The following is a 27157-nucleotide window of genomic DNA, read 5'->3' on the forward strand; positions in this document are numbered from 1 at the left end:
GGGCCGGGGCGGGCGGCGCGGCGGCGGGCGGGGCGGGAGCGGGGCGTAAGATGGCGGACGCCTTTGGGGATGAGCTCTTCAGCGTGTTTGAAGAGGACTCGGCCGGCGCCAAGAGGACCAACGTGGGCGCCGCCGAGGGCGCCAGGAGGCCGGGGTGAGGGCCAGGGAGGGGCTGGGGGAGCGGGGCCGGGGGTGCTGCGGCTCGGGGCCCGCTGCTGGGCCCGGCTTCTGCCGGCGTGCGTGAGCGATTGAGCCCCCTCGGGACCGAGGGTTTGGCACAGCGCGAGGGTGCGCGCTTTCCTGGGATTCCTGGCTCCACAGCGGTCGTCAGCCCTGGCGCAGTCGGCGACTGGGGAGTGCCGGGGCCTGGGGGCAAGCTTCCCGGGGAGATGGCTTGCCAGCCCGCCGCGGTTCTTGGGGCTGGAGCTCAGCGGATCGTGGCCTGGGTGTAGCGTGATCAGCGTTGTCCGCAGGACGCTTGATGCCTTTTCTGAAAATACATGCCTGAAATAGGAATATTTTAAATTTGGTGTCTTAATTTGTCCTGCAGAAAACGATCAGAGGAAAGATCTTCAGTAGCTGCAGCTGGGAAGCACCAAAGGGAAGCTGAGGTCGATAGTGCAGAAGATGCTGTTTTGGGAAAGAAGCCAAAAGTGGAGGATGTTGTATCAGAAGATGCTAAGTAAGTGCCCAGCTTCATATATGAGGAAATCAGCAAGATGTACTAGTTAGCTATATGCCAGTTGAGAACAGCTGACATAAGGAGTTTTGCAGTTGGTTTTCTATTACCTATGTAAGTGAGGATGTGCTGACAGCACAGCTCCAGCAGCGATGAGCTCTGGGTGTGTTTAGAACAATACTGCAGGTGGCTAGGCAACTGCAGTGTGAAATGTTGATGTATTTGTGGTTACTGCACCTGGATCTGTGGTTCTTGGTCTGTGCTCTTGTGCTGATTCAGGCACTTGGTAAGAGAGAAGCAGTGAGGCACACGGGGGGAGACAGGCTTCCTGCTTACCTTGCCTCTAAAATACGTAATTGGCTGGAGGTACAAGAAGCATTTGATCGAGGAGACAGAAACAAAGCTTGTGAGGCATGTAAGATTAAGCTGCAGCAAGTGTTTGGAATCTTAAGCATGGACATGCTTTTAAATTTGAGCACAAATGGCAGGTATTGGACATCAAAAGTGAGGTATGATTGGACATGTCAGCAGCTGAGGGGATAAGGCAGGTGAGGGGAGGGCAGAATACAGTTTCTGTCTTTTATGTCTGTGCGTCCTTTTCTAATGTTGCACTTAAAGTAGAGGTGAAGTTCAGCCTTTTTGCATTTGTAAAGAAAACGGCATTTTAAAATACTTACATGTTTTTAGTCTGGCAGACCTGATGCCTCAAGTGAAGGTGCAAGCTGTGGAGACAGTGGAAGGTTGTACACATGAGGTGAGTACCGTGAAAATGCACATAAAAGGTATAGGCTTGTTTCATAAAGTCATATGTATTACTGCCAGTATAGTAATACTGACAGTTGCACTTATATATGTTATTTTATGTTATATTTGAGGCTTGTCGAGAGTTTGAGTTCTGTATCTGACATTGGGTGTACACAAAATGCACTTGAAAAATTAATTAGACATCTTACCTGAAATGGCTTGAATAATACCTGCATTAAAATGAGTGTTTGGGAAAGACTGGTACTGTTGATAGGCTTCCATATTTGAAAGGTACCAAGCACATTCTGAGTGCTGGTATTGAGGAGGAGATCTACTGGTTGTTAAAACAGGCCTCATCAATGTTTACAAATATTTTAAGGGTGAGTGTCAGGAGGATGGAGCCAGGCTTTTTTCTGTGATGTCCAGTGATAGGACAAGGGGCAGTGGGTGCAAACTGGAACATAGGAGGTTCGACGTAAACATCAGAAAAAGCTTCTTTCCTGTGAGAGTGACAGAGCCCTGGAACAGGCTGCCCAGAGAGGTTGTGGAGTCTCCTTCGCTGGAGACATTCAAAACCCGCCTGGACACGTTCCTGTGTTAGGTGCTCTAGGTGATCCTGCTCTGGCAGGGGGGTTGGACTAGATGATCTTTCAAGGTCCCTTCCAACCTCTAGGATTCTGTGATTCTGTTTTCATTGCATGATCTAAGTGTGCAGCAGTGCATTGAAATATTCTGCTGTTCTGGGTCAAGAATGAACGGCTTTCTTGTAAGGCTGATTAGTGTTGAAAATTACGTTTCGATAAAAAGGAAAAAAGTCCTTTTATGTAAAAGCAAAATAATGAAAATACCCATTTTCAATTTATCTTAATAGATAACTAAAATGCAAAAAAAAAAAACCCAACCAGAACTCTTAATACTGATTTATTTTTTAAATCATCCTTCATCCAAAGATGACTGCTGGAAAGAGTTTCTATGAGGATTAAAGATGTAAATTTCAACTTCATTGTACCTTTATACTCCTTTTCTCTTCTGACTTCCAGAACTACCTTGAGTTAATTAGGGTATTAATCAAGGAGTCTGTAGGATTAGACCTTTGTAATAAAGAAACTGTACATATAGCTGATGATAGAGCTTTTAAAGCCTGTGCGTCTGTTCAAGTCTTTATTGTCTGGAGGTCTGGTAGAAGTGTGCCATCACTTAGTAACTAAAGAAAGCTTAAATATTAGTATGAACAAATGTTAGATACTGGCTAGGAACAGGAACCTTACCGTTACAAATACATTGTCCTTAGAAAGGGAGTGTGATCAGTGTGAACTGAGTGATTGTTTCTACCATCTGTTGGCCAGAAGCCATGACCGTGTCTTGGCCTGGAGAGCTAATGCTGCCGGGTGAAGCAGGCATATTGCACACAAGAAAGGAGGGAGTGTCAGAGACTGAAGAGGAGTGTTGTTGGGACAGGAGGATAGAGACACCAGTTTAAAAATTTGAGAGGAAGGCAGGAAGGAAGCCTTGACATATGAGCATATAGAAACAGGAAAACAAATTCTAGTTATTTTTCATGCACTTGTCATCTCCCGCCCCAGTCTTTCATAGCTCACCAAGTCACTGAAGTACACACTGAGATTTCTGCAACTGCTCTAATTTAAAATGTATTTTATAGGTTGCACTTCCAGCAGATGAAGACTTCACAGGTCTGAAGCCAAGAACTGGAAAAGCTGCAAAAGTATGTGATAGATTGCATTTATTTTTGTTCTTGTATATGGTTTAGGTAGTAGAAAGGAAAAGTGACGTACTTCGTCAGTAAGGCTTGGAAAAGAGTATGTTGAAAAAATGGCCTGTTGAAATAAGATCAGTGTTTCTATATTTTAAATTTGTTAGAGTAAAATGATGTGGTTATATAGGGTGGACAGGCTGTTCTGATTTCAGTCCTATTCTATACCATTTGTGGTTGCCTCAGCCCTACACTGTAGTTTCTCTCAGAGAAAATTCAGTCATTGGGGCAAGATTTTCATTTGATACTAAAAAAAGACATCAGCAAAGATCTTGAAGCCAGTGTTACATAAAATTATTTAAGTACATTCATTGCAAAATACTGGATTATTATTAGTTGAAGTTACAAATAGCTACAGGATTTAATTTCTGCCTGTAGTTTGCAGTCAGAAAATTAATTAGATGTAAATAATAGTCTGTTTTAAAAATATGTAATGTTTTCCTTTTTTTTTAGGAATATCCATTTATTCTTGATGCCTTTCAAAGAGAAGCTATTCTTTGTGTAGATAATAATCAGTCTGTGTTAGTATCGGCTCATACATCAGCTGGTAAAACTGTTTGTGCAGAGTAAGTATTTTTCTGACAGGCTCTACTAAGAGAACGGTGTGATGTTTGTCCTGTCATTCTGTTCACCCATCAGTATCTGTTGTTTCTCTGTTGTGTCTCCGTTTCTTGACAGAAAATTTGGGCCATCAGTTTTAGAGTTAAATTGACTACTCTTGTATATAAAAAATACTGTTTCATCTTGTTCAGTGGGTGATGAAAGGCTTAATTAATGTTTACGCTTTTTATTTTTAAATAATATATTTTGTTGAGATTTTTTGTGATGGAAAGGAAGAATTTCTGCAATGCAGATTTGGATGAATTTAGAAAAAAATACCTTTGTTTTCTAGCTCCTGACTACAACTAAGAAGGAATTTCTTTTGTGCTTTCTCCTTTTTGCCAGAAGCACTGATTTTATTTATTTAGCAATTTGGAGTTTATTAGGCAAGAAATTTTTAAAGGTAGTACATTTTTTGTCAAGGTTTGCTTTGACAGTAGAGTGGCTTTGCTGACCTGAGGTGAAAAGTGAGATGTACGTGTAGATATGTTAGAGCATGGGTTCAAATAATAATAGTTTATCATAAGACAGTGACAACAAGTCTCTTAGATTAAACAAGAGGTGCTCTGAAATCCTTGAAAATCTGTTAACTTGTTATCAGTTTCTTACCACTCTCCAAAGAGGCACACACAGTTAAGACTGCATAGAACTTAATAACCTGTGTTTGAAACACTTCATAGTGTTCCACCAATGTTCTGAATTACATCTTTTATCTTCTTTTCTTAAGCAAGAGATTAGAGGAAAGTAACATGCACTAAATGTCTTCTGGACAACTTTAATATGCACAATGTTTGAATACAGGTATGCAATTGCCCTGGCTTTGAGGGAGAAACAGCGTGTGATATTCACGAGTCCAATTAAAGCTTTGAGTAATCAGAAGTACCGTGAGATGTATGAGGAATTTCAGGATGTTGGTTTGATGACTGGTGATGTCACTATTAATCCTACAGCTTCTTGTCTGGTAATGACAACTGAGGTAAGATCAGACATAAATTCTTGATCTGTCTGTGTTCTTCAACCCTTTTTTGACTGAGAAGGTCTGATATTAAAGTTGTGATAATAAGCCCAACTGGTAGAAAATTTTATACAGTTAATTATGCCTCCTTTTAATGTTTTAACTTGGTTATTGAAGAAGGTTAAATCTCTGTAAACTCATGCTATTAGTCAGGAACTTTCATTCTCACATGGAGAAAGGCAGAACTTTTTTCCTGAATTTCCTGAATTTTCCTGAATTTTCTGAACACTCAAGACTGATTTATTTGGACTTACGTGTCTATCAGACTTATTGAACCCTGCATTTTGTTCTAGGGAAACAAAATGGAGAGAGGAAAGTCACTGAGTGATAGTTGAGTAGTTTATGCGAGACACTAGGAGTCAGAATACGCAGCTTTTCAGCTTTGGTATCAAAGTACTGTTGACAAAGTTTTTTCATATTTCTGTTGCACAAGTCTCTCCAGCCATGAGCTGGAATTTCCTTGTTTCTGTCTTTATCTCAAAGGAGTGAAGAGTCTATGGAGAAAACCCCTCTAGGGAGAGATTAGGGTGGGAAGTTAGGACAACCTGATTTCTGACAGAAGATTTTGTCTTAGTCACAGTTGGATTAACTTGGAAAGGGTCTCACAACCAGCCTTTAGATGCTTTTAAGTTTTTATTGTCATGTAGTGGGAACCAAAACTTCTGGTAATTTCTTACTGATGTCTCTAACACACGACTCTTTGTTGTTATTTCATGTGGTGGATCTCAATTCTGTTTTGTTTTTTTTTCTTTTTTAGATTTTGAGAAGTATGCTCTACAGAGGTTCTGAGGTTATGCGAGAAGTTGCATGGGTTATTTTTGATGAAATCCATTACATGAGAGATTCAGGTATTCTGTATATACAGTTTTTATTTTCAAAATATTTTTCCCGAGAACAGATGCGTTTTTTTCTTTTGCAGAGTTAAATGCTTATTTTTTTCTGTTAAAATCAGTCATTTTTGTGTATATATCGTTCAGAATTTGTTTTGAATATATGTGAAATAGTTACTGTGTGTTGCAGTCTGCATTTTCTTTGCCAATGCAAAAGCCACTTTTAGGGCATTTGATGTATTCCACTTGTGTAAGAGAGGCTTTTTTTAGTTTCGTTTTGTTTTGTCTTTAAGTATGCTGTTCTTCAGCTTCAGAGATGAAAAATAGGTTTAATGACATCTATCAACCATGTGACTTTTCTGTTTTCAGAACGTGGTGTGGTTTGGGAAGAGACAATTATTCTGCTCCCTGACAATGTTCATTATGTGTTCCTTTCTGCAACTATTCCAAATGCCCGTCAGTTTGCTGAGTGGATCTGCCATCTTCACAAACAGGTAGTGTTTCTGATGTGCTAAACATCTTGTTGTCATGTTGCATAATACTGTCTCTTTGGGTGGTGAGAAATGAACCTTTGAGCATCTTCTTAGTCATCTTCTTACTGCTTATAAATTATACTATAGTTCACTCCTGGCTTTCCTGGTTGTGCTCTTACCTTTGCAGCTATACTGGTGGTTGGTTTTACACAGTAAGATTAAAGCTGTTACTTTGGAGTTTATTTGCCAGACTTACTTAGACACAAGCTTGGTTTCGGAAAATGTTCTAAATTATGAAACATGATGAATGTACTGTGATTTTCAGAGGGCTGATAGATGAGAGGTCGTTTTGAGAATTGTTTGAAGAGCTCTGTTAAAAGACCATGCAGAAATCAAAAGTAAATCATAAATCCACGGGAAATAATATGCATATGCATGCAAACAGAGTGAGAAGAGGAATGTAAGAAACCTGTCTGTCCTGTAACCATTAGGTTTATTTTGCTGCTTCTTTTTTTTAAGTGATGCTTTTACAGGAAGGAATGTGGGAATTAGAATTAGGAAAGCTGATACTCACAAAAGGTAGATACAATTTTAAAAACCCAAAGATTAATTCTTATGTTGTTCGTGATGAAAGGAGTGCAGTATAAGAGGTGGCTGTCTTAAGATTGGCACAAAACCTTGACTTTGTTTTGCATAACTGGTAACTTTTTTTTAAAGCAGATTTAACATAATATTTAATGCTTTAAAGGAAAAATTTTGTTTATCTTTTTCTAACACACTTTTTCCAAGCTTTAAAACCTTAAATGTTTTTAAAAGTCTACTGTGTGCCTTTCTTAGATGGTATAAGAAATACTGAAAGCATTTATGCAAAATAGAAATCAACAGTTTTTCCTTTCTTTTTAATAGTTGTTACAATTTTGTGTCTGTGTGAAAAAGAACAGAGAAGGAAATACTACCCATCCTTACTTTGTGTGTTTAGGAGTAAGAATTTTTGTAGCCATTTGTGTTCTTCTAGCAATTGTCTTAAGCAACACCGTCAGTACAAAATCCATATAACGCAAAGAAAAGCTGCTGTTGTAATTTCTGTGTATCTTACTGTCTATCCTTTAGAAAGATGTATTTTAACAGTAATGGATTGAATTGTCCATTAAGTGTTTTTATAATGCAATTAGAAACATTTAATATTTATGTGTGCATTCTTCTTTCTTTACAGCCTTGCCATGTGATTTATACAGACTATCGACCAACTCCACTGCAGCATTATATATTTCCAGCAGGAGGAGACGGACTCCATCTGGTTGTTGATGAAAATGTAAGAAATACTCAGTTTTTTTGGAAGATCTTTTTGCTCACATATCAGTCATGAGCTTGATCTCTTGCTAACTTTGGATTGTCTTTACAAAGGATGTTTGTGTTACAGTGAAGTAAAAATGGATAATAGTGATCTCTGAACTTTTTTTTGACATCTTTGGAGTCTTACGGAAGAGTTGGTTTTATTATCTAATGTCATGTAGTGAGCTGAGTAGTACTTTGCTGAGATGTTCTGAGTGCCCTCATCCTGCTTAGTTATCTAAAGTGCATGCTGCTTTCTCAAAATCTGTGAAGTAGCTGATGTTTCTTGTACTGTTTCTAACTCAAAGGAAAGTAGCATTTAAATTTTACTTCCATTGGGGGCAGAGTATTTTTGTATCTTAGGTGATTTGGAAGCAACCGTCTGTTTGAAATTCATCATCAGCTTGTACAGCAGTAGCTGGTGCCATAAACAGTAGTTCTACACTTGAAGCTAGGCTTTCATAGGGCAATGCAGTAATTCATGTAGACATTCCTAGAAGTCAGTTTTGGTATTGTGTCATTCAGCAGGTCTAGGAGATTTGATGTTGTGGTAGATAGAACAATGGCCAATAAAGTCAGAGACACCAGTGTAGTTCTGAGCTGTGCTGTGGACCTAGTGAACTCACTGTCTAGCTTATGTGTTGTTTTCATTCTTCTGTCTGTACATGTTGGGTAATGGCTGTGCAAAGCTCTGAGTATTTTCAGGTGGGCTGTATAAGTAATTCCTTACAAAGGTCTTGTTTTATATCTAGGGAGATTTCAGAGAAGACAATTTTAATACAGCAATGCAAGTGCTTAGAGATGCAGGAGATTTAGCAAAAGGTGACCAGAAAGGCAGGAAAGGAGGAACAAAAGGTGAGTTTGGACCCATTCCAAAATAACTCTGTAATACAACAAAGTTGTATGTAAGTTGTGCTTGTGTCTCCGTTATTCCGTAAGATAACTTTTTTTTGCTAAAGTTACATATTAATTAATGTAATCTCTCTTCAGGTCCTTCAAATGTTTTTAAGATTGTGAAGATGATAATGGAAAGGAATTTCCAACCTGTAATTATTTTCAGCTTCAGTAAGAAAGACTGCGAAGCCTATGCACTTCAGATGACAAAGTTAGATTTCAATACAGGTACAGATAAATAGAACACAGTTTTATTCACAATTGTATTTTGATGTGAAATGTTACTATAGTTAGATATTTCTTTTTCCTTTGGAACTTTTTGTGTAAAAACAAATGCTTTTTCACATGGTGCTTTTTCATTTGCTATGGTGGTACATCAGGCTATTTTCAGGAGGAAACTGGGTGCAAAAGGAGTATTTGGTCCTCACAGTGTTGAATTATTCCTCTATTTTAAACTTGTCCTTCTCCAAAATTAAATGCACTGTAGTAATAGCACAAAAGTTCCCAACAAATTCTATAATATTCTATAATTCTATAAAAGGAGAAGACTGATAATAACAAATTCTTTCCCAAAATTTTCATGTTATGTCCGTTAGAAAAAATAGTATTGTCTCAAAGTTAAAGTAGCTGTGTAACTCCACTAGATTGTTCTTTCTCAACTATTCAAGCCAGTTCTCTTTCCTTCCTCCCCTTCTTCTTAAAGAAAAGCCAAAAAGGTAAATGAGATTTTTTTCATTTTAGCTTAAGGCCAAACTTGGAAAATTAAGTTCGTAATTTCTCAGAAATATTGTTGTAACAAACACAAGGAATTTGTTTTAAATCAACATATCATTTAATGTTTGTAAACTGTTAGGGTTCATGCTTTCTTAGTTACTTGCTCCAGTCTTTGCACATTCTGGTTGAGTGTTGCAAAATAATGCAGCCGTTTTTGTCAGAAAACATACAGATGTGCAGAGTTGCATTTTTATGTGTTTTCTTCACTCATATATTTGAGTATATATTGGTGTTTTTACTACCTAAGTAGAAATTCTGTAAACTTTGAGAATTAACATGGAAGAGAAAGGGACTCTTAACCTATGCAGACAGAGACTAGTATGTAGAAAATAAACAGGAAGGTTTTTGAAATAGAAAGTACACGAAACTGAGAAATCCCAAACTTGGAAATAGCTGAAGTTTGGATTGTCTGCCAGGTTTGTTCATTTTTCCTTTTTTCTGAAGATCTGCTTCTGGTTACTGTCAGGCTCCTTCAGGCTAACATTCAAGTCTTGATTGTCTTGACCCAGCTTCGATGGTTTTATGTAAACTTCTTAGTCTTCCATGCTATTTTTATTGTAAACTTCTGTAAATATTAGAATACAGTAATCCTTTGTTTACATATGGCATTATGGCATCTAGATTTAGTAATAACTTAAGAATTGCTTTCTTAGATGAAGAAAAAAAGATGGTTGAAGAAGTTTTCAATAATGCAATTGATTGTCTGTCAGATGAAGACAAAAAGCTTCCTCAGGTGAGTGAAGGTTGAATAGGAGTAGCTGCTGCTCTCCTGTTTACTGCACCTTTTGAGGCTGTGAATCTTTTGTAGTGGATACAGACATGATAAACTGTGTATTCACATTCACTTTCCCAGGTTTTAATGTATCTTGCATTGCTCCTTGGCATCATGAAATAGGACTCTCTGATTAGGATGCGTTCCAGTTGTGATTCTGGCAAAGGACATATGCCAAAATTAACCATAGAGTTCTACTTTGTGTATCATTTCTTTCTAAGTATGTTTTTAAATAGACATAAGGGCTTATAAAGAGATATCTCTGGGTAAAAACTGTTGGGAAATTGTTAAAATGAGAAAGTGGTATGCACTTTATGAGGTACTGACTTCCGAGCCTTCCAAAAATTTGAATTGATGCATCTGCATTGAAGTTTCTTATAAGATGACTAAGCATAACAACCATCTTTACAGTAGAAAAATGCAAGATTTTAAGAGGACAGAATATTACAGGATTCATTACTTTTGTAATAGATAGGAAAGTTACGATTTCTTACTACCTACCTCTTTATTGATTTGTGTTCACAATTTCTTAGTGTAGTTCTCTTTATTGTCTTCATGACAATTCTCCTTGAAAAAAGCAAGCATTTAATTTTTGGCCATGCCTACTTGCTTTGGATTCAACACACCTGTTTTGTTTGTGAACGTGAGAAAAACGGAAAATGGGCATGAAATATGTAAGGTGTTACGTGCTCCGTTTTTTGGTGAGCTTGTAACAGTGGCATTACATCCAGGCATCTGTGGACAATGGTATCTCAGAAGCATATTCTCAGAATAATGTTTGGGATGGTGACTGCTAGGTTTTAACAGATTGTTAGTGAGAGTCTTTGCTTTCAAAGAAAAAAGCAGACAAAGCTAACTTTATGTAGATACTTGTTTGATGTATAGTGTTTGAAGAATTAATTTGGTAATTGCAGCCTGAGTTTCCTTATATAGCTCTCAGGTGCTAACTTCACTGTTCTATAGCACATATCAGTAAGTGAAATCAGTGCAACTAAACCTGAAGCAAAATATCTCACACATACCAGGATCACTGTTTAAAAAAATTATTTTAAATTAAGCATTTTTTTTTTGTTATAGAGGCAAGTTTAAATACTAACTGCATGTGTAAATTAGGGCATTGCTTTGTAGTTGGTGTAAGCCAATTTCAGCCTAGTCTGCTACTGAAAAGATTGGCTTTTGGCTTTGCTCTTTTATCATTTTTGGCTCTAACTGGGAAGTAAAACCAGTATTTGGTGTATTTAAATTAGGAAGTAGTGAACTGCAGAAACACTAGGGGCAGTGTTGAGGTTTTCCATATTGGTTTTGGTTTTTAGTAATTAATATTAAAATTTGTTTACTCGCCTTTGTATGTTTCTTCCCAGGTTGAGCATGTACTTCCTCTGCTGAAGCGAGGAATTGGTATCCATCACGGTGGCCTGCTTCCTATCTTAAAAGAAACCATAGAAATTCTGTTCTCTGAGGGCCTGATAAAGGTATCTATTTTATGTCCGTATTAGGTTTTTCTCTGTTGTGAATACACAGCTGGTAATCCTGAAAAACCAAGATGTCTTTGCTCAGCATTTACACTGGTATAATAGAGATCTGCTTCTTGACTGAAAAAGGTGAAACACTCATTGCACATGTATGGATGTGCTTCTATGCAGGAAGGAAGGCTTAGTACTTAGCAAAAACTTCTTTTTAGCATTGTGTGGACCAGTAAGCAGGCAATTTTTAAAAGAGCTACACAGGCATCAAGGGAAGGGCTCTGTTCTGTGTATCTATATAGTGGGTTCTGCAAAGGCACACAGCACCTCTGGAAGCCTGTAGCTGTTCCAGTGACCCAGGTTAATTGATATAATTGGCTGCCCCTCCCTTTCCTAGATAAATGCAAATATTTGCAGATATACCTCCATCTTTATGTGAAAAACAATTTGCGAAGCTGCTTGGTTGGTTTTTTTTGTCCTCCTGTAAGGAGAAGTTTGTAGTCTTTAATGATTGCCTTAGGTGTCTTACATTAGTGCCCAACTACAGTTCTGGTTTTAATTGTTCCAGATTTTATGGTAAAGTCTTTAAACTAAAAATAGGTAGCTTTAACATTTTCTTCAATTGTTCTGTGATGTGTTTTGCTCCAGTTAATAAATGAAGACATCTACCAATCTGTTTCTTAGTTGCCCTAAGGTACATACATTCATAAAAATCTAACCTTAGATGAAAGTTGTGGGATTTTTTTTTTGATAGCTAACAACTACTTTCTTCTTGCAAACTTTGAATATGGAAATGAATTATTATTTTTAATTAATGAAATTTGCAACCCCTAGTATTTTCTTTTGGTGTCTTTCACATGGTCCCATCTAACTAGTTTTCATGTTTTCCCAGAGGTAATAAAGAAGGGGCAGGGAATGTTTTTGGTCCAGTTTTAAATATTGAAAGTTCCTGTGTTTGTATGTTGAGTGTATATAAATGGTAAAATCTAGAGAGGTTTTTTGTAGCAATCTGGTTATTTACATGTTTAGTTAAGAGCTTTTGGTTTTGCTTGCTTAACTTCAGTCTTGTTTATTTAGGCCTTATTTGCAACAGAAACTTTTGCTATGGGAATTAATATGCCAGCCAGGACTGTACTATTTACAAGTGCCAGCAAATTTGATGGAAAAGATTTCCGATGGGTAAGTGAAAAACAGGTTCTGTAGAATGACTGAACTGCATTATTTAAACCTTATTAGGATTAGATTTACTTAGACATACCCACTTTGGTGTAGTAGATCTTTTTTTCTTTCAAAAATGTTTCTTTGTTCTCTATTCCGTTTATAATTAGTGTACAAATTCCCAAAGACAAGATTCCTCAGATTAGGCATGAGATTACTGATTTTAATAGATAAGCAAAATGGCATCTAACACGTTACTGGTGGACATTGGATGAGACTAAGACTTCTGCACAACTTGTCCAAGGCTGTGAGACCCAAGTATTTTCTTCAGTGTCAAATGTGGAGAAGTAAGCTTAGTAGCGTGTCATAGTTGATGGACCAAAGAAAGGAGATCTTATACCTCAGGAGAGTGTTGATTATTCTCTTATATCAGAGTATTTTGGGTAGCCCACAGGAAGACAGAAATACATAGAGACATAGGCAGGTTCTTAAAGAGCTGGGAAACAAATTATTTAAAGTTTTTTTAAACGTTAAAACCAGGTATGTGATTCACATGTAAATAATAAGTAATCACAGCAAAGTTTTATAAATAAGGTTCATGATTCAGCTTTCAGAGATGGGAAGATTATGGTAAACAGGATAAGTGATTTGGCATGTGCTTTGTGAAGTAAACATATCTTCAGTCTTAGTTTAGATTCGTGATTCATTCAGTCTAATTGCATGTCCTTAAGGTACATGTGAGAATTAACTACCTTTGAGGTATCTGATATGTGAAACTCCTGCTTTTAAAATGATTTAGCACCATTTCCTTAAGTAGTTTTTCAGATCTGACTTCAAGTGAAACTGGGGAAGTTGTTGGAAATGCAGGTTCCACAGATGACAAAAAAAAAAGTTTAGTAACTTCCTGAGATATAGAGAACCAGTTATATATGACTCTTGTCCATGTCCCAGTTTTTTTTACCCCTTCAATTTTACAGTTAGCGGGAATAGAAATACTGCTCTTGGTAGGTATCTGTATTTTACTGTTAAATTTGAATGAACTGATACATTATTTAAAGGTGATGAAGATGCATTATCAGTATGTTGAATAATCTCCCAAGAATCCCAGCTGCCTTCCATCACGTAAATCATTAGTAGAATGTTCTTTGTGTTTGTTAAAATGTTACAGAAATCACTGTAGGTAAGAGAGCATTAGTAACGTATAATGCTGACATACGTTATTCACAGTGAAGGATTTGTATATTGGTAGCTTAGTGATCAGTGACAAGTAATGAATTCAATCTGTGAGAAGTTCATGTCTTGATAACTCTCCTTTGCTAGTTTTTATACATCATGGTCATTTACTGAATAATTGTAAATAGAGCTTTATATGTTCTTGCTGTATTTCTGATGTTTGTTAATTTTTTTCTTTTTCTCATTTTATTCTAGATATCCTCAGGTGAATACATTCAAATGTCAGGTCGTGCAGGACGCCGAGGTATGGATGATAGAGGAATAGTAGTTCTTATGGTGGATGAAAAAATGAGTCCAACGATTGGCAAGCAGCTTCTGAAGGTAGGACAGAAGTTAACTTTCTCTTCTTCATCCTTCCCACTAAGATTATTCTCATTTGAAGAATACAATGTGTAAAATTATACAGCTAGAACAAAAAGTGTATGGATTTGGCAGGTAGGAGATAAGAGCTCCTAAGAGATGTGTGGGCTTTCACTGAATTCTCAGGAAAGTTGGATTTTCTATTGTGAAACACAATTAGAAGGCTGGTATCACCCATCTTTGTATAAAAGGGATCTCAGGCAGGAGAGGTATAATTATATTTTTTCTAGTGATATCACTGCTCCTGCAGTATTCTGTTAATTTCTTGCTAGCCATGGTGCAAGGATATTGCTAAACTAGAAAAGGTTTGCTGAGCTTTCACAAATAATTATTAAAGGCCTGGTTCTGTGCTGAAATAAGACTTGGACTTTTCAGTGTAATAGACAAACTGGACAAAGTCATGCCAAAAATGAGGTATATAAGATAAATAAGAGGAGTGACATGGGTATCAGTGATCCAAAATTACCTATGGAGAAATTGTTAGTGCTTGTAGGAAACTTCAAGGTTTGGAAATCAAGAGGTTTCAAAAAAACAGTCTTGTGGTTGAGCTGGGCGTTAGATTATAGGGTGTCCCCAAATGGTAGCAGAAGCTGTTACAGATTATTACAGTAATACCCTCTTGCTTTATAATTTCAATGTAGAACATTGTACTTATTACACTTCTATTAAAATTCTATGGCAAAAATCACAATAATGAAGCATAATATTCTGATCTGTGTGTTGCCTGTCTTTGGCTGCTGAAGTTAATGGTGCACACATGTTAAAACTGAGGACTTGTTGAGTTAGCTTGCACCACCATTCAAGAGCTTTTGTAGCCTTGGTACAAATAGCAGGTCATTTGTGTTAAAATGGCACTTACAGTGTTATTAGAGTTTGTATGAATTGTGAGAATGATCTGAAGTCAGCATCAGAGTATGTGTTTGTTGCAAAAAAAAAAAAAAATCAGAGGTCAATATTTCTCTGCTTTGTTAGACAAATGAAGAACACAGGAGAAAATATTTATATAGCTGCTTTTAGTTATGCAAGTGTGGATTCTTTGTTGTGTATCTTGTTCTGTCATTTCTACCTGTTAATTCACTCTAAATGTGTACATCAGGTTACTGTTACACACAGGTAGTGCTCACCTTCTTAAAGTCAGAAGTTGCATGATTGCTGCTTACCAGAAGTTAGTACAGTAAGAAATTTCAAGAACAGCAGAATTCAGTAATAAATGGTAGCATTAGGTATTGAATTAATTTTTTAATCTTGATTAGATTGTGTTTTCTCAGTAGAGTGGACAAATATTTATTTGTTTACATAAATACTTAACACATGTATGTCTCTGAGATTCAGACTAAGTATTATAACTAGATTTTTGTGAGTTTTTAATACAATTTTTAAAAATAGTTGTAATTTTTTGGCATGTTTATTTAATAGCTTTAAACCACTGTATAGCTTGACAGCTGAAAAAATAAGTAACATGAGACAAAGTAAGAGAAGAAAAATACACTTCTTATACATACCATTAATTTTATGTACTTGTAATTGTAGTTTAAAATAATATCCCACATAAGTTAATTTATATGAAATAATTGTTAATAACTTAAGAAGTGATCTTTGTATTATTTATCTTCAGACTTCAGGAGATTATGCTAGACGCTACAATACTATAAATTCAGTGATTCAGAAGGTGCTTTGTTTAAGTTTGTAAATTGAGTCATTTGAGAACAGAAGAACTCTATCTGCATGATTAAGATGGAAAAATAATAGTGATAGTATCTCTGATTTTTGGTCTAGATTTCTCTTTATTGAGACTATAATACCTTTGGTACTTTTTGATTTATAAGGAAACAAAAAGGAAAAATAAAGACAACTTTTTTGCTTTTATATTATCTCTTGGTTCTTCTCGAGTGATCTAAATGGAATAATTTCTCATTATTTTTTCACACTACTTCGCTTGGGAGCAAGAACCGAGTTTAAGATTTCTTTGAAAAAGATCAGAAGGAACTATAATGGGGGTATTTGATGCTTCTGGAACCAACTATTCAGCCAGTTGCTAGAAAGGCAGTAAAAGCAATCTTTTATGAGATTAGCACTACTACATTAAAGGCACTTATTTTCCTTTTTAAATACAGAGCACTTTGAGGAAATTTCATGTCCACACAGGCGTAGAAATGTATGCAGTCTAACATATCTTCAAGATTCACATTTCATATTTATCAGGTCTGAATCAGGTTTTACTTACTGACTGGCAGTGTTTGTCTGTAGTAAGATCACAGTCATGTCCTGTGCTAGTATTTTGCTGCCACATGAAATCTTTAGATTAATCTAAAGATTAATAGGGGAAACTTCAGAAGGAATAAATTAGCCATACTGAGAATGATAGGATATTTACATAGGACATTTTTATCATAGCTCTTCAACCATAACGCATGTCTGATCCGAACCATTTCCTGAGTCCTAGAGCAAAACATCCAGGAATATAATGTGATCAACTGCCTAACACTGTGTTCAGTGAAGTTAGAGCTTTGAGAGTGTATTTGAGTATCAGCAGGATTGCTGCAGCCGTGCTGTGAGACTGTGGCACCATTTATTGTGACATTGTGTACAAGACTTCAAACTTGATTTCAAAGTTCAAATCTTAGATGGAGTTCTTATGAGGGGTATTTGTAAATATTTCTTAAACTCAGTAACATTTTTTTGTCTTCTGCAGTGTTACTAGGTTTTCCCATTTATCCTTAGCATTTATTCAACCAATAAATACATAGTAAACTAATGACTTGCAGAAATCTAGAAAGCTAAATACTTCCAATATGTTGGATAGCTTTCTGAAGACAGTAAATTATAGTTTTACATTTGCATAATGGGAATTTTTTTGTTAGTGTTTGTTTTGTTTTGTTTTTCTAGCTGTGTTGTGTTAGTTTAGGTAAGAAGTGAAAAGCTTCCCTTTGACACTAGATGGCTTTGAAACCCAAGCAGCATCTCTTTAGTTGGAATTTGGGCATGTTACAAGCATGTATTCCTACACAGACAATTGAGTTACTGAGCAGTGGTGGTAATCTGTTATTTCTCTACAAGGCAAGAATCATATGCTAATTATGTTATGGAAATAAATTACTGTATAGTGAAAAAAAATGTGCTCATGTAAGTAGATTTTTAAGCCTTGAGTTTGAGTGTATCACTTCTTTGCATCTACTTGTTCCCTCACAGAGAGGGCTGGATGGAGTGAAAAAGAGAAAGAAAACATTCATCTAGCCAGATAAAATATACTGTATTATGCTTTCCTTGCCATTTGCATATGGAACATAAAAGTGCCCAGGTGCCAAGCTGTAAGAGAGGTGCCAAGCTGTAGGAGATACTCCACTAACTACATCTGGCTCCTTGACAGGATCTTTGTTTACAGAGTTGGCAGTACTGTGCTTATTGGCCTGTATGCTGCTTTTAAAAATCCATCTTGTCTTTCTGCATTTTATCTTGACTTTTAGGTTGTTTATTATGAGGCAAATGAACATGATAGCAATTCAGACGATTTAACAGTTTTCTCTATAACTTCTTGCCTGTTTGCACAGCTCCCTTGTATGACCACTGTGCAGTTGTTGGAAAGTTTCTTAACTTGTAAAGAGCATATCATTGTTCCTTGCAATTGAGGCAGCATCATTAGATATTTTGTGTATAAATCATCTGCTTTGTATCACATATGACTGTTTCTTTCAGACTCCCGAGTACACAGAAGATTCTATTTGGCATCAAAAGCAGTATTTACATAAAAAGAATTACATTTTTACTGATCAGGAATAAATGTAGGTTTGGAAGTGGTGAGGAAGTGATGAGAAGCTTTGATTGGTAAAAGAGGGAGTTTCTGGACAGGAGCTATCTGATAAAATTGCTGAAAGCTAGTACTTTTGCACAAGCATAGTTACCTGTCTGCAAAAGGCATTAATAATAAGCCTTGGGCACCAGTGTAATTTTGTGTAGATTTCTAACATAGAAAGTGTAACAAGCAACTAAGAATTCTTACCTGGGTCTTAAGAAACACCGGAGTTACTTAATACTGTTGAAAACTATCATTAAGTCCAAATTCAGGAAAAACAACAGTTAATGTGTAGGAAATAAATACTGGTTTATGCAGAAGTGGTTTGCTTTATCTTTGACTGTGAGGTTACTTCTTCCTTCTTTTTGTTTGCTTCTTACTGACTGACAGGCGATGGGTCTGCTCCTGTTTCAGTTTTCCTGTGTTTTAAAATACACACAAGTGTGTATGGTCTTGCATTGGATTGAAAAACAGTGTTATCTTTTAAAAATTACCTAATGTAAGAGTATAGGTTCTGTTGTTTGAGTGGTTAAGGTATTGGGTGCTTTTTTGTTGTTAGGTAAATTTAGGACAGCGTAAAACTGTTATTAGTCTTAGTTACTCTTTAAACTCCTCATGTACATTAACACCATACTCTTATTTGTGTGGTTTTGTTCAAACGGTATCCTTTGACTAATACATAGAAGACCTTTCCAGTGAATGAGAATATTTTCAGGTGGAAAGATTTATTCTATTACATTGAGTTCTCATGTTGCTCTTACAAACTGTATTGAGTTTTTACTGTATGATGAGGCAAGAAGGATGGGAGCAGAGCATCAGCAGAGGTCCTTGCAAATGTATTGCTTAGCACTATGTCAAGTAAAGCAGCGGAGGTTGCTAGCTATGCATGGCTGCTATGGAAGGCAGGGGAGCTGCTGACTGTTACAAAGCTGCTACAATAAGATGCAGGCTACAGCATAGCACTTGTTTAGCACAGTGTTTGGCAAAATTGCAGCACAAGCTTCTTTTGCAAGAGGATGCTTTGATACAGTGTCTATGAATATTCTTTTCTTGTGCAAAATGTGATCGTCTATATTGAAATTGGTATGGAATGATACGGCTAACTACTTCACTTTTATGTTAAAGACTCCATGGAATCTTTAGTACTGCTGGTTTAGTACTGCTGGTTGTCCATCCCTTTTAAAACTGTACCATGAGCAGATTTTCCATTTACTTTTCTCCAAAGGCTTCAAAGATGTTCCTAGAAATGCAAACTGGTATTTAATTTCCTCTCTTGTAACTTGAGAGAAAGTAGCAGGTAATGGCTTTCCATTTAATCTTCTTGTCTGGGACTATGCACAAGAAAGCAGGTGAAACCTTCCACGGAGACTGTCTTCCATCAGCATTCGGTCTTTCTGCAAACATCAGCTTAACATGCCAGCTTAATTATACTATTGTACTTTGGTTTAACTTAAAGCTTAGTCATATGGAGAAAAAAATAAATGCCTCAGGATCTGAGAACTTTACCAAAGCCTGGTTTGTAAGATAAATAGACTTCAGCTGGAGGTTGGTGCTAACATTTGTTGGAAAATCTGCTGCAAGATGTAAAGAAATAGATTGTCACTAGTGGTTTGGGAGCAGTATGATGTTCTTTCTAATCTGAAGTTGTGAGATAGGTGAGAACCTCAATGAACGAAACATTTTGGAGACTTCATCAAAATTAGGATAAAAATAATTTTAATGTGAAATTTTAGTTGTTACCGTAAACAGCCAAACTTTTCTTGTTCTTACAAAGTTTCCACTGCAGAAATTTTCGAAGTTTCAATTCAGGAAAGTACTCAAATTCTAACCTTAGTTTAAAACCTGCTTAAAGTCAGTAAGGTTTTGGCATGAAATCATGGAGAGAATTCAGCTGTCTTAGGGGAAGCAGATACTCAAGTTACATTATGATCAGGGTCACAGTTAGTAGATTGTTGTGCAAGCCAGCAGACAATAGCAAATAGTACTTCTTCCTAACATTGGCAATCAGAATGTGGGAAGATGGGATGCATCAGGTGACATGTAAAATGCTTAATCACTCTTGAATTTCAACTTTAGGCTTTTGCAGAGCTAGGAGGACTAAGCTAACTGGCATTATTTATTAATTGCTGGTGTTGAACACATGTTAATTTACTTTCCCCCTCCTCATCCGTTTGTGTTCCGTGCAGAGCAGTTCATGTAGCAAAGCTATCTATGATCCTGGTTTGGGAAGGACCAATTTTTAAAATCTGTAAGTGTGATATTTTTGTTAAATAAAGTATTTGTATTTTTACATATTTGCTTGAGAGTTTAAATATTGCTTTGTTAAACTGGAATTCATCGGTACAAGCGTGTACTTTTTTTTTTTAGTATTTCTGTGTTCAGATCAGAAAGATGACAAAAGGCTTAGGGGAATAACAAAACTAGGAGTTTAACAGCCTGAAGTAAAACTGAGGATAGTTACAATGGTAGGAGCCACTGTATTAGAGAGGGTAAATAACTGAAAAGTTCAGTCACTCAGAACTAATTTCAGATGGTGGTAGTTGGATGTGAGAGAAGTCAAGATTTTTTTTTTCCTTTAAAGTCTTTTATTACAACCGGAGCATTTGTGGAACCCAAGTGTGGGATCTTTTCATTGGCAAATCCTGATAAATCAGTCTTTTGCCACCCACAGTGGCTTCTGTTTCTGTTGGTGCAACTGTTTTAGGGGCAAGGCAATGAGCCAGACTGGTAATAAATCTGTGGTTAAAATAACTGCTTACCATTGTCTACTAAAAGCAACCCTTTAGGAAGGGATTTTTATTGGTTTTGCAGTCATGCTCATGTAGCTTAGGCTAATTCTCTTATCAGTATAACTACACAGACCTTTTTGGTATTTCTGAGAGACATCTCATTATTCATGTGGTACCCGTATAATTGATATGTGGAAAAATTATGTTAATTATTGTGTCACTAAAGGCGTTTCTGCATCTTGCCAATACATCAAGCAGTCACTTGCATTTTTATTTAATGAGGTTTTTCATAGATATTTATAATGGGGACTGCCACAGACATCTAAGTGCACTTATTTCCCCCCTATGACAAAAAAAGTGAGAGACCTTTTAAATATGTGCTCTGTTTCTTGCTCTTTTCGTAAAGTGGTTGTTTCCTTTTTGGAAACTCATTCATTTGGCTTATTTCTGGAAACACTGATAAGTGACTGAAACTCTCAGTGGACCAAATTGTGTAAAATACGTCCTGTAGTGTAGATAGAGATTTGTGTAATTATGAAAGATCCTTTACTGTTGCCTTGCGTGTTGCCTCTTCACTTTTTGTTAGCTTGTAAAGTCCCTGTGAGTTAGTTTCAGACAGTATTTGTCATCCCATTTTTTCCATGAAAGCTCTAAACATGTTTTCTAGTAGAGGCTAGAAAGCAAGAAATCATGTGCAAAACTAGTTCCTCTCTCTGCACGGGAACAGTTCTGAAAAATCTAAGTATTTTTCACTCACTATAAAAGTGAACAGAGAGAGTAACCCTTACCAAATGTACATCTTGCTCAACAGTATGTGCCATAGTGCTACAGTGACAGCTCTCACATCCCTGCTTAGTCAAGGCTTCCAAGTCTTAACAGTAATAAAAAAAATGTGAAAAACTCCAGTGAATATCAATTCCAGACACCAGACTTTATTCCCACCTAATTCTGGTTTATGTGAGTAAGAAATGGTAGGACTAGTAAATGCTGAATGCCCTGTTTGATTATTTGGTTGTGCTAAGAAGAGACTGTTCTGAAATAGTTTGCAGTTGAACAGGGCAGTGCATAGCAGATATAATTTTCAGGAAGTTCTTGACCACATTATTCAGTAGTGTCTTGTTTATGGTCATATTCTTAATTTTTAACATTATCAGCTTAAACCAGTCATTCCTTTGCAACTCAAATCTTGGGAAACTTGAAAGGGTGCTACTGGTAAGTTGGCTTCAAGTTCGCAAGAAGTGAAGAGATTGCAAGTGCACGAAGTAAGTCATTAATTAATTAACTGATAAATCCAAGCTTGTTCACATGGATCCAGGCAATTCTCATGCTGAGGGATAAAAAAAAGCTTGCAAAATCATTCTATATTTTAAAAATATTGATAAATAAATCTGTTGCTTCTGTTGAAGATTTGGAGTGGGGGACTCTTGAAGGGGTGAGGAGGAGGATTAATTGCAGAAAGGAGGCCAGAGAACTGAAGATTGTAGTTCTTGAACAACAGAGTCATGGACCCAGTGTGCACTCAAAAGTGACTTTATCAGTTAGGCTTTTGTGCAGTCTTCTGTTGGTAGTTCCTTCTTTCTCTAATATGGAGCTTTTTTTCTGGAGACAAGGGAGAGCCATCCTCAGAGACTGAGAGAACTTGAGGCAGATGATTGCGTACCCTAGCTTGTTGAAGGGAAGGTTTTGGATAAATTGTGATGGGATGATCTGTGGAGGGTGAACTAAATGTCATGCATATGCTCCATGATGTTAAGAAAGTAAGAATCAATCTGGGAGCTGAGGGCACAGGACTTGAGCAGCGAAAGGGGTTGCAAGAGGAGGCCAATCATCATGGGGAACACAGAAGCTGAATTGATGTATCTCTTATTATATCTTAACAGCAAGCAAAAAAGAAGGCAGCTGGACACTTTATACTGCACAGGCTCTTTGACAGCAAGTTAGGAAAGGACCACCTTTGCCGTTTTCCTGTCAGTAATATATGCTGTTTTCCCTCCTTTCTGGTTCTTCCCTTCCCTCTACCATGTGTATCTGACAGATGTCTCTAGGTAACCACTGATTGCCTCTTCAATAATCATGACAATCTGTGCAATTTGCCAGAAAAGGCTGTTTGCTCATGTTTTGTGTGTATTTAAGATACAGAGGAACAGCTCTATTTTGCATTAAGTTTTCCTGATGCAGCTGTAGTGTCTGTGTGTTGCTACTAGGTGAATGAAGCAAGGGCATCCAGGTGATTGCTGCCTGTCAGATGCAAGTCTGTCAATAGCCAAGGGTAGTCAAGAGAGGCAAATGCATGCTACAGGATTCACAGGCTGCTGAAGGTGTAATACAGTTAAGCTACTACAGTTATCTTTAATTTGAAAAAGTAAAAGGTCCAGTTTTCAGAAAAAATAAACTTCTCCAAACTTTTTATTTGAAATGTAGTGTTGTGTAGAGAGCAACACTGAGAAAACAGGAATTTCTGAGGCTTGAGGAAAGATGTGTTTATGAGATGAGGGAACAGGAACAAGTCACAATTTTTGCCAAAACAGGATTCCTTTTTCAACTGCTTTGTCTTAATAGAACGATCTTATTTTCAAATGGTAAAATGATGATCATGTGTTTAAAATTAAAAATTGCCACATCAGCAGCTGGCTTAAACACTGCTTTTCAAATAAGTCTGCTTTATGTAATCTTTGAAAAGAGCTGGATGTTTTACTTTGTTTTTAAATAATTATTTCTTCACAGTTAAACTCTGCTGATTTTTAAAAAGGCTTTAAAGGGTATCTTCAGGAATTGTTTGGTCTTCTTGGCATGTTCTGTGCATGTATTATAGTTGTAAAAACTGAACTGTTTTCTCACTTAAGTGAGTTTTCTCATTTAAGTGAGTGTGTGACACTTAGATTCTAATATTTCAAATATTTGATAATCTTGGAAGCACACAGCTAAGTAATACCTTAAAGCTATGCAACAGTGGCAGGAAAGGAAAGAGGGTTTCACACTGGAATCAGAGCAGTCACAGCAGCAGTTTGCCAGATCTCCAGTGGTCTTGTAGATATGCTGGAGGGTGTAGCCAGCTGGTGGGTGTATTGCAGCTGCTTTGGTTGATGCTTGGCTACAGCAGTGAACATTGCTGTAGGAAAGAATGTGACCCACAGTTAGCTGACACTGCCATAATTGTTCTGCCGTTCTTTAAATTACATTCTCTGTTGTAGAAAAGTAAGCTTTTAAGAGGGTGGTAATTCCTCTTTCCTAGAATAACTGGTATATTTAGAAAAATAGACAAGCTTAGGTACATAACCTGTTATCATGTCTAAGAAAAAACCTGTGCTACATGTTGGTTAGCATCAGCAACAGAAGTTCTCACATCTTTGGTGTATCAGATCAGAGACATCAGTGGAAACTTGAGCTTTCCTCTGCACGCTGCAGCTCTGCTGTCGACGTCATCCTTGTTGACACATTTCTGTTAGCTGGAACCCATTTGTGGTTATTTTAAAACTAGTGGTATTATTCTAAATACAAGTTTCATGATCTAATTTAAGAGGTATTTCTGTTCTGTGGTGCATCACTTGAGGTGAAAATGTACGTGTCTATTTACAATCTACTCACAGATGTAGGCTAGAATGAGTGAGTCCTTGGCCGTGGAAATCAAAACATTAGGCTATATGATTTATCTGAAATGTGTTTTACATGTATTCGTGTTGGTGTTGTCTTAGTATAAACATATGCTGAAGGCTTCTCTGTAACAGCTGGGTTTTTTTCTGAGATGAAATAATAATGCAGTAAGTAGGATTCTGATGTTTGTAAGATAATCTCATAAGGCTCTGTATCTTATACTAAGCAAATGGGATTACAGTATCCTCAGGTATCCTACATGGCAAGGAGTCTTAGATTCAAACTGCATGTTATTAAATATTACATCAGTGCATCAATAGATGTAGTATCAGAATTCCTGACTGTACATTTAAAATTGAAAGAAAAATGTGTATATTGTGGTAATGTAATTTAAAATGCATTAGATTTTGCCTGATCTAGGAGAGCATTTCATTTTAATTTCAGCATTTGCATATATAAACTAATAATCAATTGCTTTCTTAAGAGCCTGTGCTTTTTTTTATTATGTGTGATAAGGAAGTATCTCTGCTAGATAACTTACTATATAGTGAAAGGCAAAGGAACGAGTTGCAAGAGGATAGGCTATAATTGGTTTTAGGTAAAGCAAATCTTGAGCCTAAAAGGAAGTGCAGAGGAGTATAATTTCCCAGTGTTGGCCCTTCCTGAGCTTCTAAAATGACAGAGTATGTTGAACCTTCAGCAATCATATAATTGCATGAAAAATAGGTCTTGAAAAATCCTCATTTTCTTGTTTTCTGTTTTAGTTATTAATTTAAAATGCCTAATCATAACTGAATTTACTCATAGGCCTTGCTGAAATTACACTTGGGTAGCAAATATCTTCTATTATATGCATGGGTCACTCTTCAATGAGCAGTAAACATTGAACCTTTGCAAACTGTTGCACCTCACCTTCTTATAATATACTTACAGATTAAATTTCACTTACCATTATTCCTGATCATGCAACTCAGTGGATTGCTGGTGTTTTCAGAGATCTAGCAGTATTTTTGACAGATCTGATAATTTTTCTGTGTATGCCTATTTTACATTTCTTACAACTCTAGACCTATTTCAGAAATTTTGTTTTGAAAAAATAACAAATTACACTGTTTTCCTGTTTAGTAACTCACAAGTTTGTGTTTGTTATTTTTTTAAAATCCCTTAAAGACTTAATTCCATTAGTTTGGTGGGGCTAGGAAGTGTGTTGTGATAAGCTATTCAGGAGTCAAGGAGGTATGACAATCCACATACTTGTTAACACCTTCAGAGAGCTCTGAAAGATTTGTGAGATATAACTTGGTTTTATAAAAAGTGTTTATGTTGCTGTTCTATGATACTCTATCCAGATGTCTGTTGCTTCTGGTTTCCACCACTCCTTTTGTTTAGAATTAGAAATTCTAATTTTCCGCTTCAGAGCTCCTGCATTTCTCTTGGAACCTTTCTGAAAAACTGTGAGGCACCTGTTCCTTTTATACCAGTTATATGAAAGGTTATGCATCATCAGAGTTTTTAATCTGACCTTTCATTCTTATCTAAGCTATTGTGTTGTAGTGTAACTGTAGATATGATGAGACATATAAATATTGTTACATGTTCAGCATAGTAAAATTACTTAGGATTTGATGAGTTGTAATCTAAATTCAAGACAAGTTGCACTACCCGTCAAAGCAGCTCCTGAAGTGTAAATCACAGAATCACAGAATCCTAGGGGTTGGAAGGGACCTGGAAAGCTCATCTAGTCCAACCCCCCTGTCAGAGCAGGGTCACCTAGAGCACCTAACACAGGAACGTGTCCAGGCAGGTTTTGAATGTCTCCAGAGAAGGAGATTCCACAACCTATCTGGGCAGCCTGATTCAGGGCTCATCACAATGCAGTGTTTTATGATGTGATCTTAATATGCTGCAATTAACATTTTTTTAACTGGAGAGTGTTGTTGGATCTTTTTCAGGGTTCAGCTGACCCTTTAAACAGTGCATTCCACCTGACGTACAACATGGTACTGAACTTGCTTCGAGTAGAGGAAATTAACCCTGAATACATGTTAGAAAAATCATTCTATCAGTTCCAACATTACAGAACTATTCCAGAAATAGTAGAAAGTAAGTATTACTGTATGTTCTACTCACAAGAGTCAATATAAAAGGTACTGTACTGTGAAATGGGGTAGTTAAACTTCATTACACTTAGAAGAGTTTGTACCTGTGCAGTTCTTGTCTTCGCTGCCAACAGTTGCTGCTGCACCATTTGCTGTTACGTTACAGCTTCAGGAAGGGTAATTTCCTGTTGTTCTTATGGTCTCTATTGGTTTGTGAAGAGAGCTTTCTTCTCAGAGTGAGACAAGAATGGTTGTCACATTTCCAAACTGTGACAGGAAAAAGGAAAAACAATTTAAAAATTCTTGCAGTTTGGTAGATGTGCAGAGAAGTCTTACTTGTTTTTGATATGCAGAACTTAGCTGAAAGAAACATAATTGTAATGTCTCTAAAAAGACCTCAGGTATGCTGTATTCAGAGTAGTATAGGGAAAAAAAACGTTTAATTAAAATAGAAAAATTCAGAGAGGACTGAGGCATTATTTACGCTCTACTGAGTAATTAAATTTTGAGCCGTGATCTTTAAGCCAGTCAGTTTCCAAAGATCTCAGCCAGTGTTTGAGAGTGAGGCCTCTTTCAAAACTTAACCCAGAAGAAGAACACAAGAGGTAGCTACTTCCTTTTCCACTGATGAATGAGCAGTTTATCTATTCATTTATTAATACTGTATTAAGTGACAGTGCATGTGTAGCATGTAGCATTGACAGACATGCAGAGGGGAGGTTACGATTCCCTTTGTGCAGTTTGTCTGTTTGCAGGTGCAGCATTTAAGACAGTAGAAATGAAACATAGAATGTATTTCCTGAGAACTTATGTTTTCCAATTCTGAGAACCTCCAATTTTAAAATCTTTG

At 36.8% G+C, this 27157-nt stretch overlaps 1 protein-coding gene across 1 annotated transcript in view; it reads left to right on the forward strand.

Annotated features, from left to right (window-relative positions):
• Positions 1-48: 48 nt before the first annotated feature.
• MTREX (Mtr4 exosome RNA helicase) overlaps positions 49-27157 on the forward strand; it is a 41714-nt gene continuing 14605 nt past the window's right edge. The window contains exons 1-16 of the mRNA XM_051642295.1: positions 49-154; positions 551-682; positions 1367-1433; positions 3084-3146; positions 3648-3760; positions 4596-4770; positions 5567-5657; positions 6009-6133; positions 7326-7424; positions 8197-8299; positions 8435-8566; positions 9766-9845; positions 11246-11356; positions 12425-12526; positions 13934-14059; positions 26161-26311. Of these exons, the coding sequence (XP_051498255.1) occupies positions 51-154; positions 551-682; positions 1367-1433; positions 3084-3146; positions 3648-3760; positions 4596-4770; positions 5567-5657; positions 6009-6133; positions 7326-7424; positions 8197-8299; positions 8435-8566; positions 9766-9845; positions 11246-11356; positions 12425-12526; positions 13934-14059; positions 26161-26311 (1774 nt within the window). The 5' untranslated portion in view covers positions 49-50. The remainder of the gene's footprint in view (positions 155-550; positions 683-1366; positions 1434-3083; positions 3147-3647; positions 3761-4595; positions 4771-5566; positions 5658-6008; positions 6134-7325; positions 7425-8196; positions 8300-8434; positions 8567-9765; positions 9846-11245; positions 11357-12424; positions 12527-13933; positions 14060-26160; positions 26312-27157) is intronic.

The sequence above is a fragment of the Apus apus genome, chromosome Z (assembly GCF_020740795.1).
Source record: "Apus apus isolate bApuApu2 chromosome Z, bApuApu2.pri.cur, whole genome shotgun sequence".
In the NCBI taxonomy this organism is placed as follows: domain Eukaryota; kingdom Metazoa; phylum Chordata; class Aves; order Apodiformes; family Apodidae; genus Apus; species Apus apus.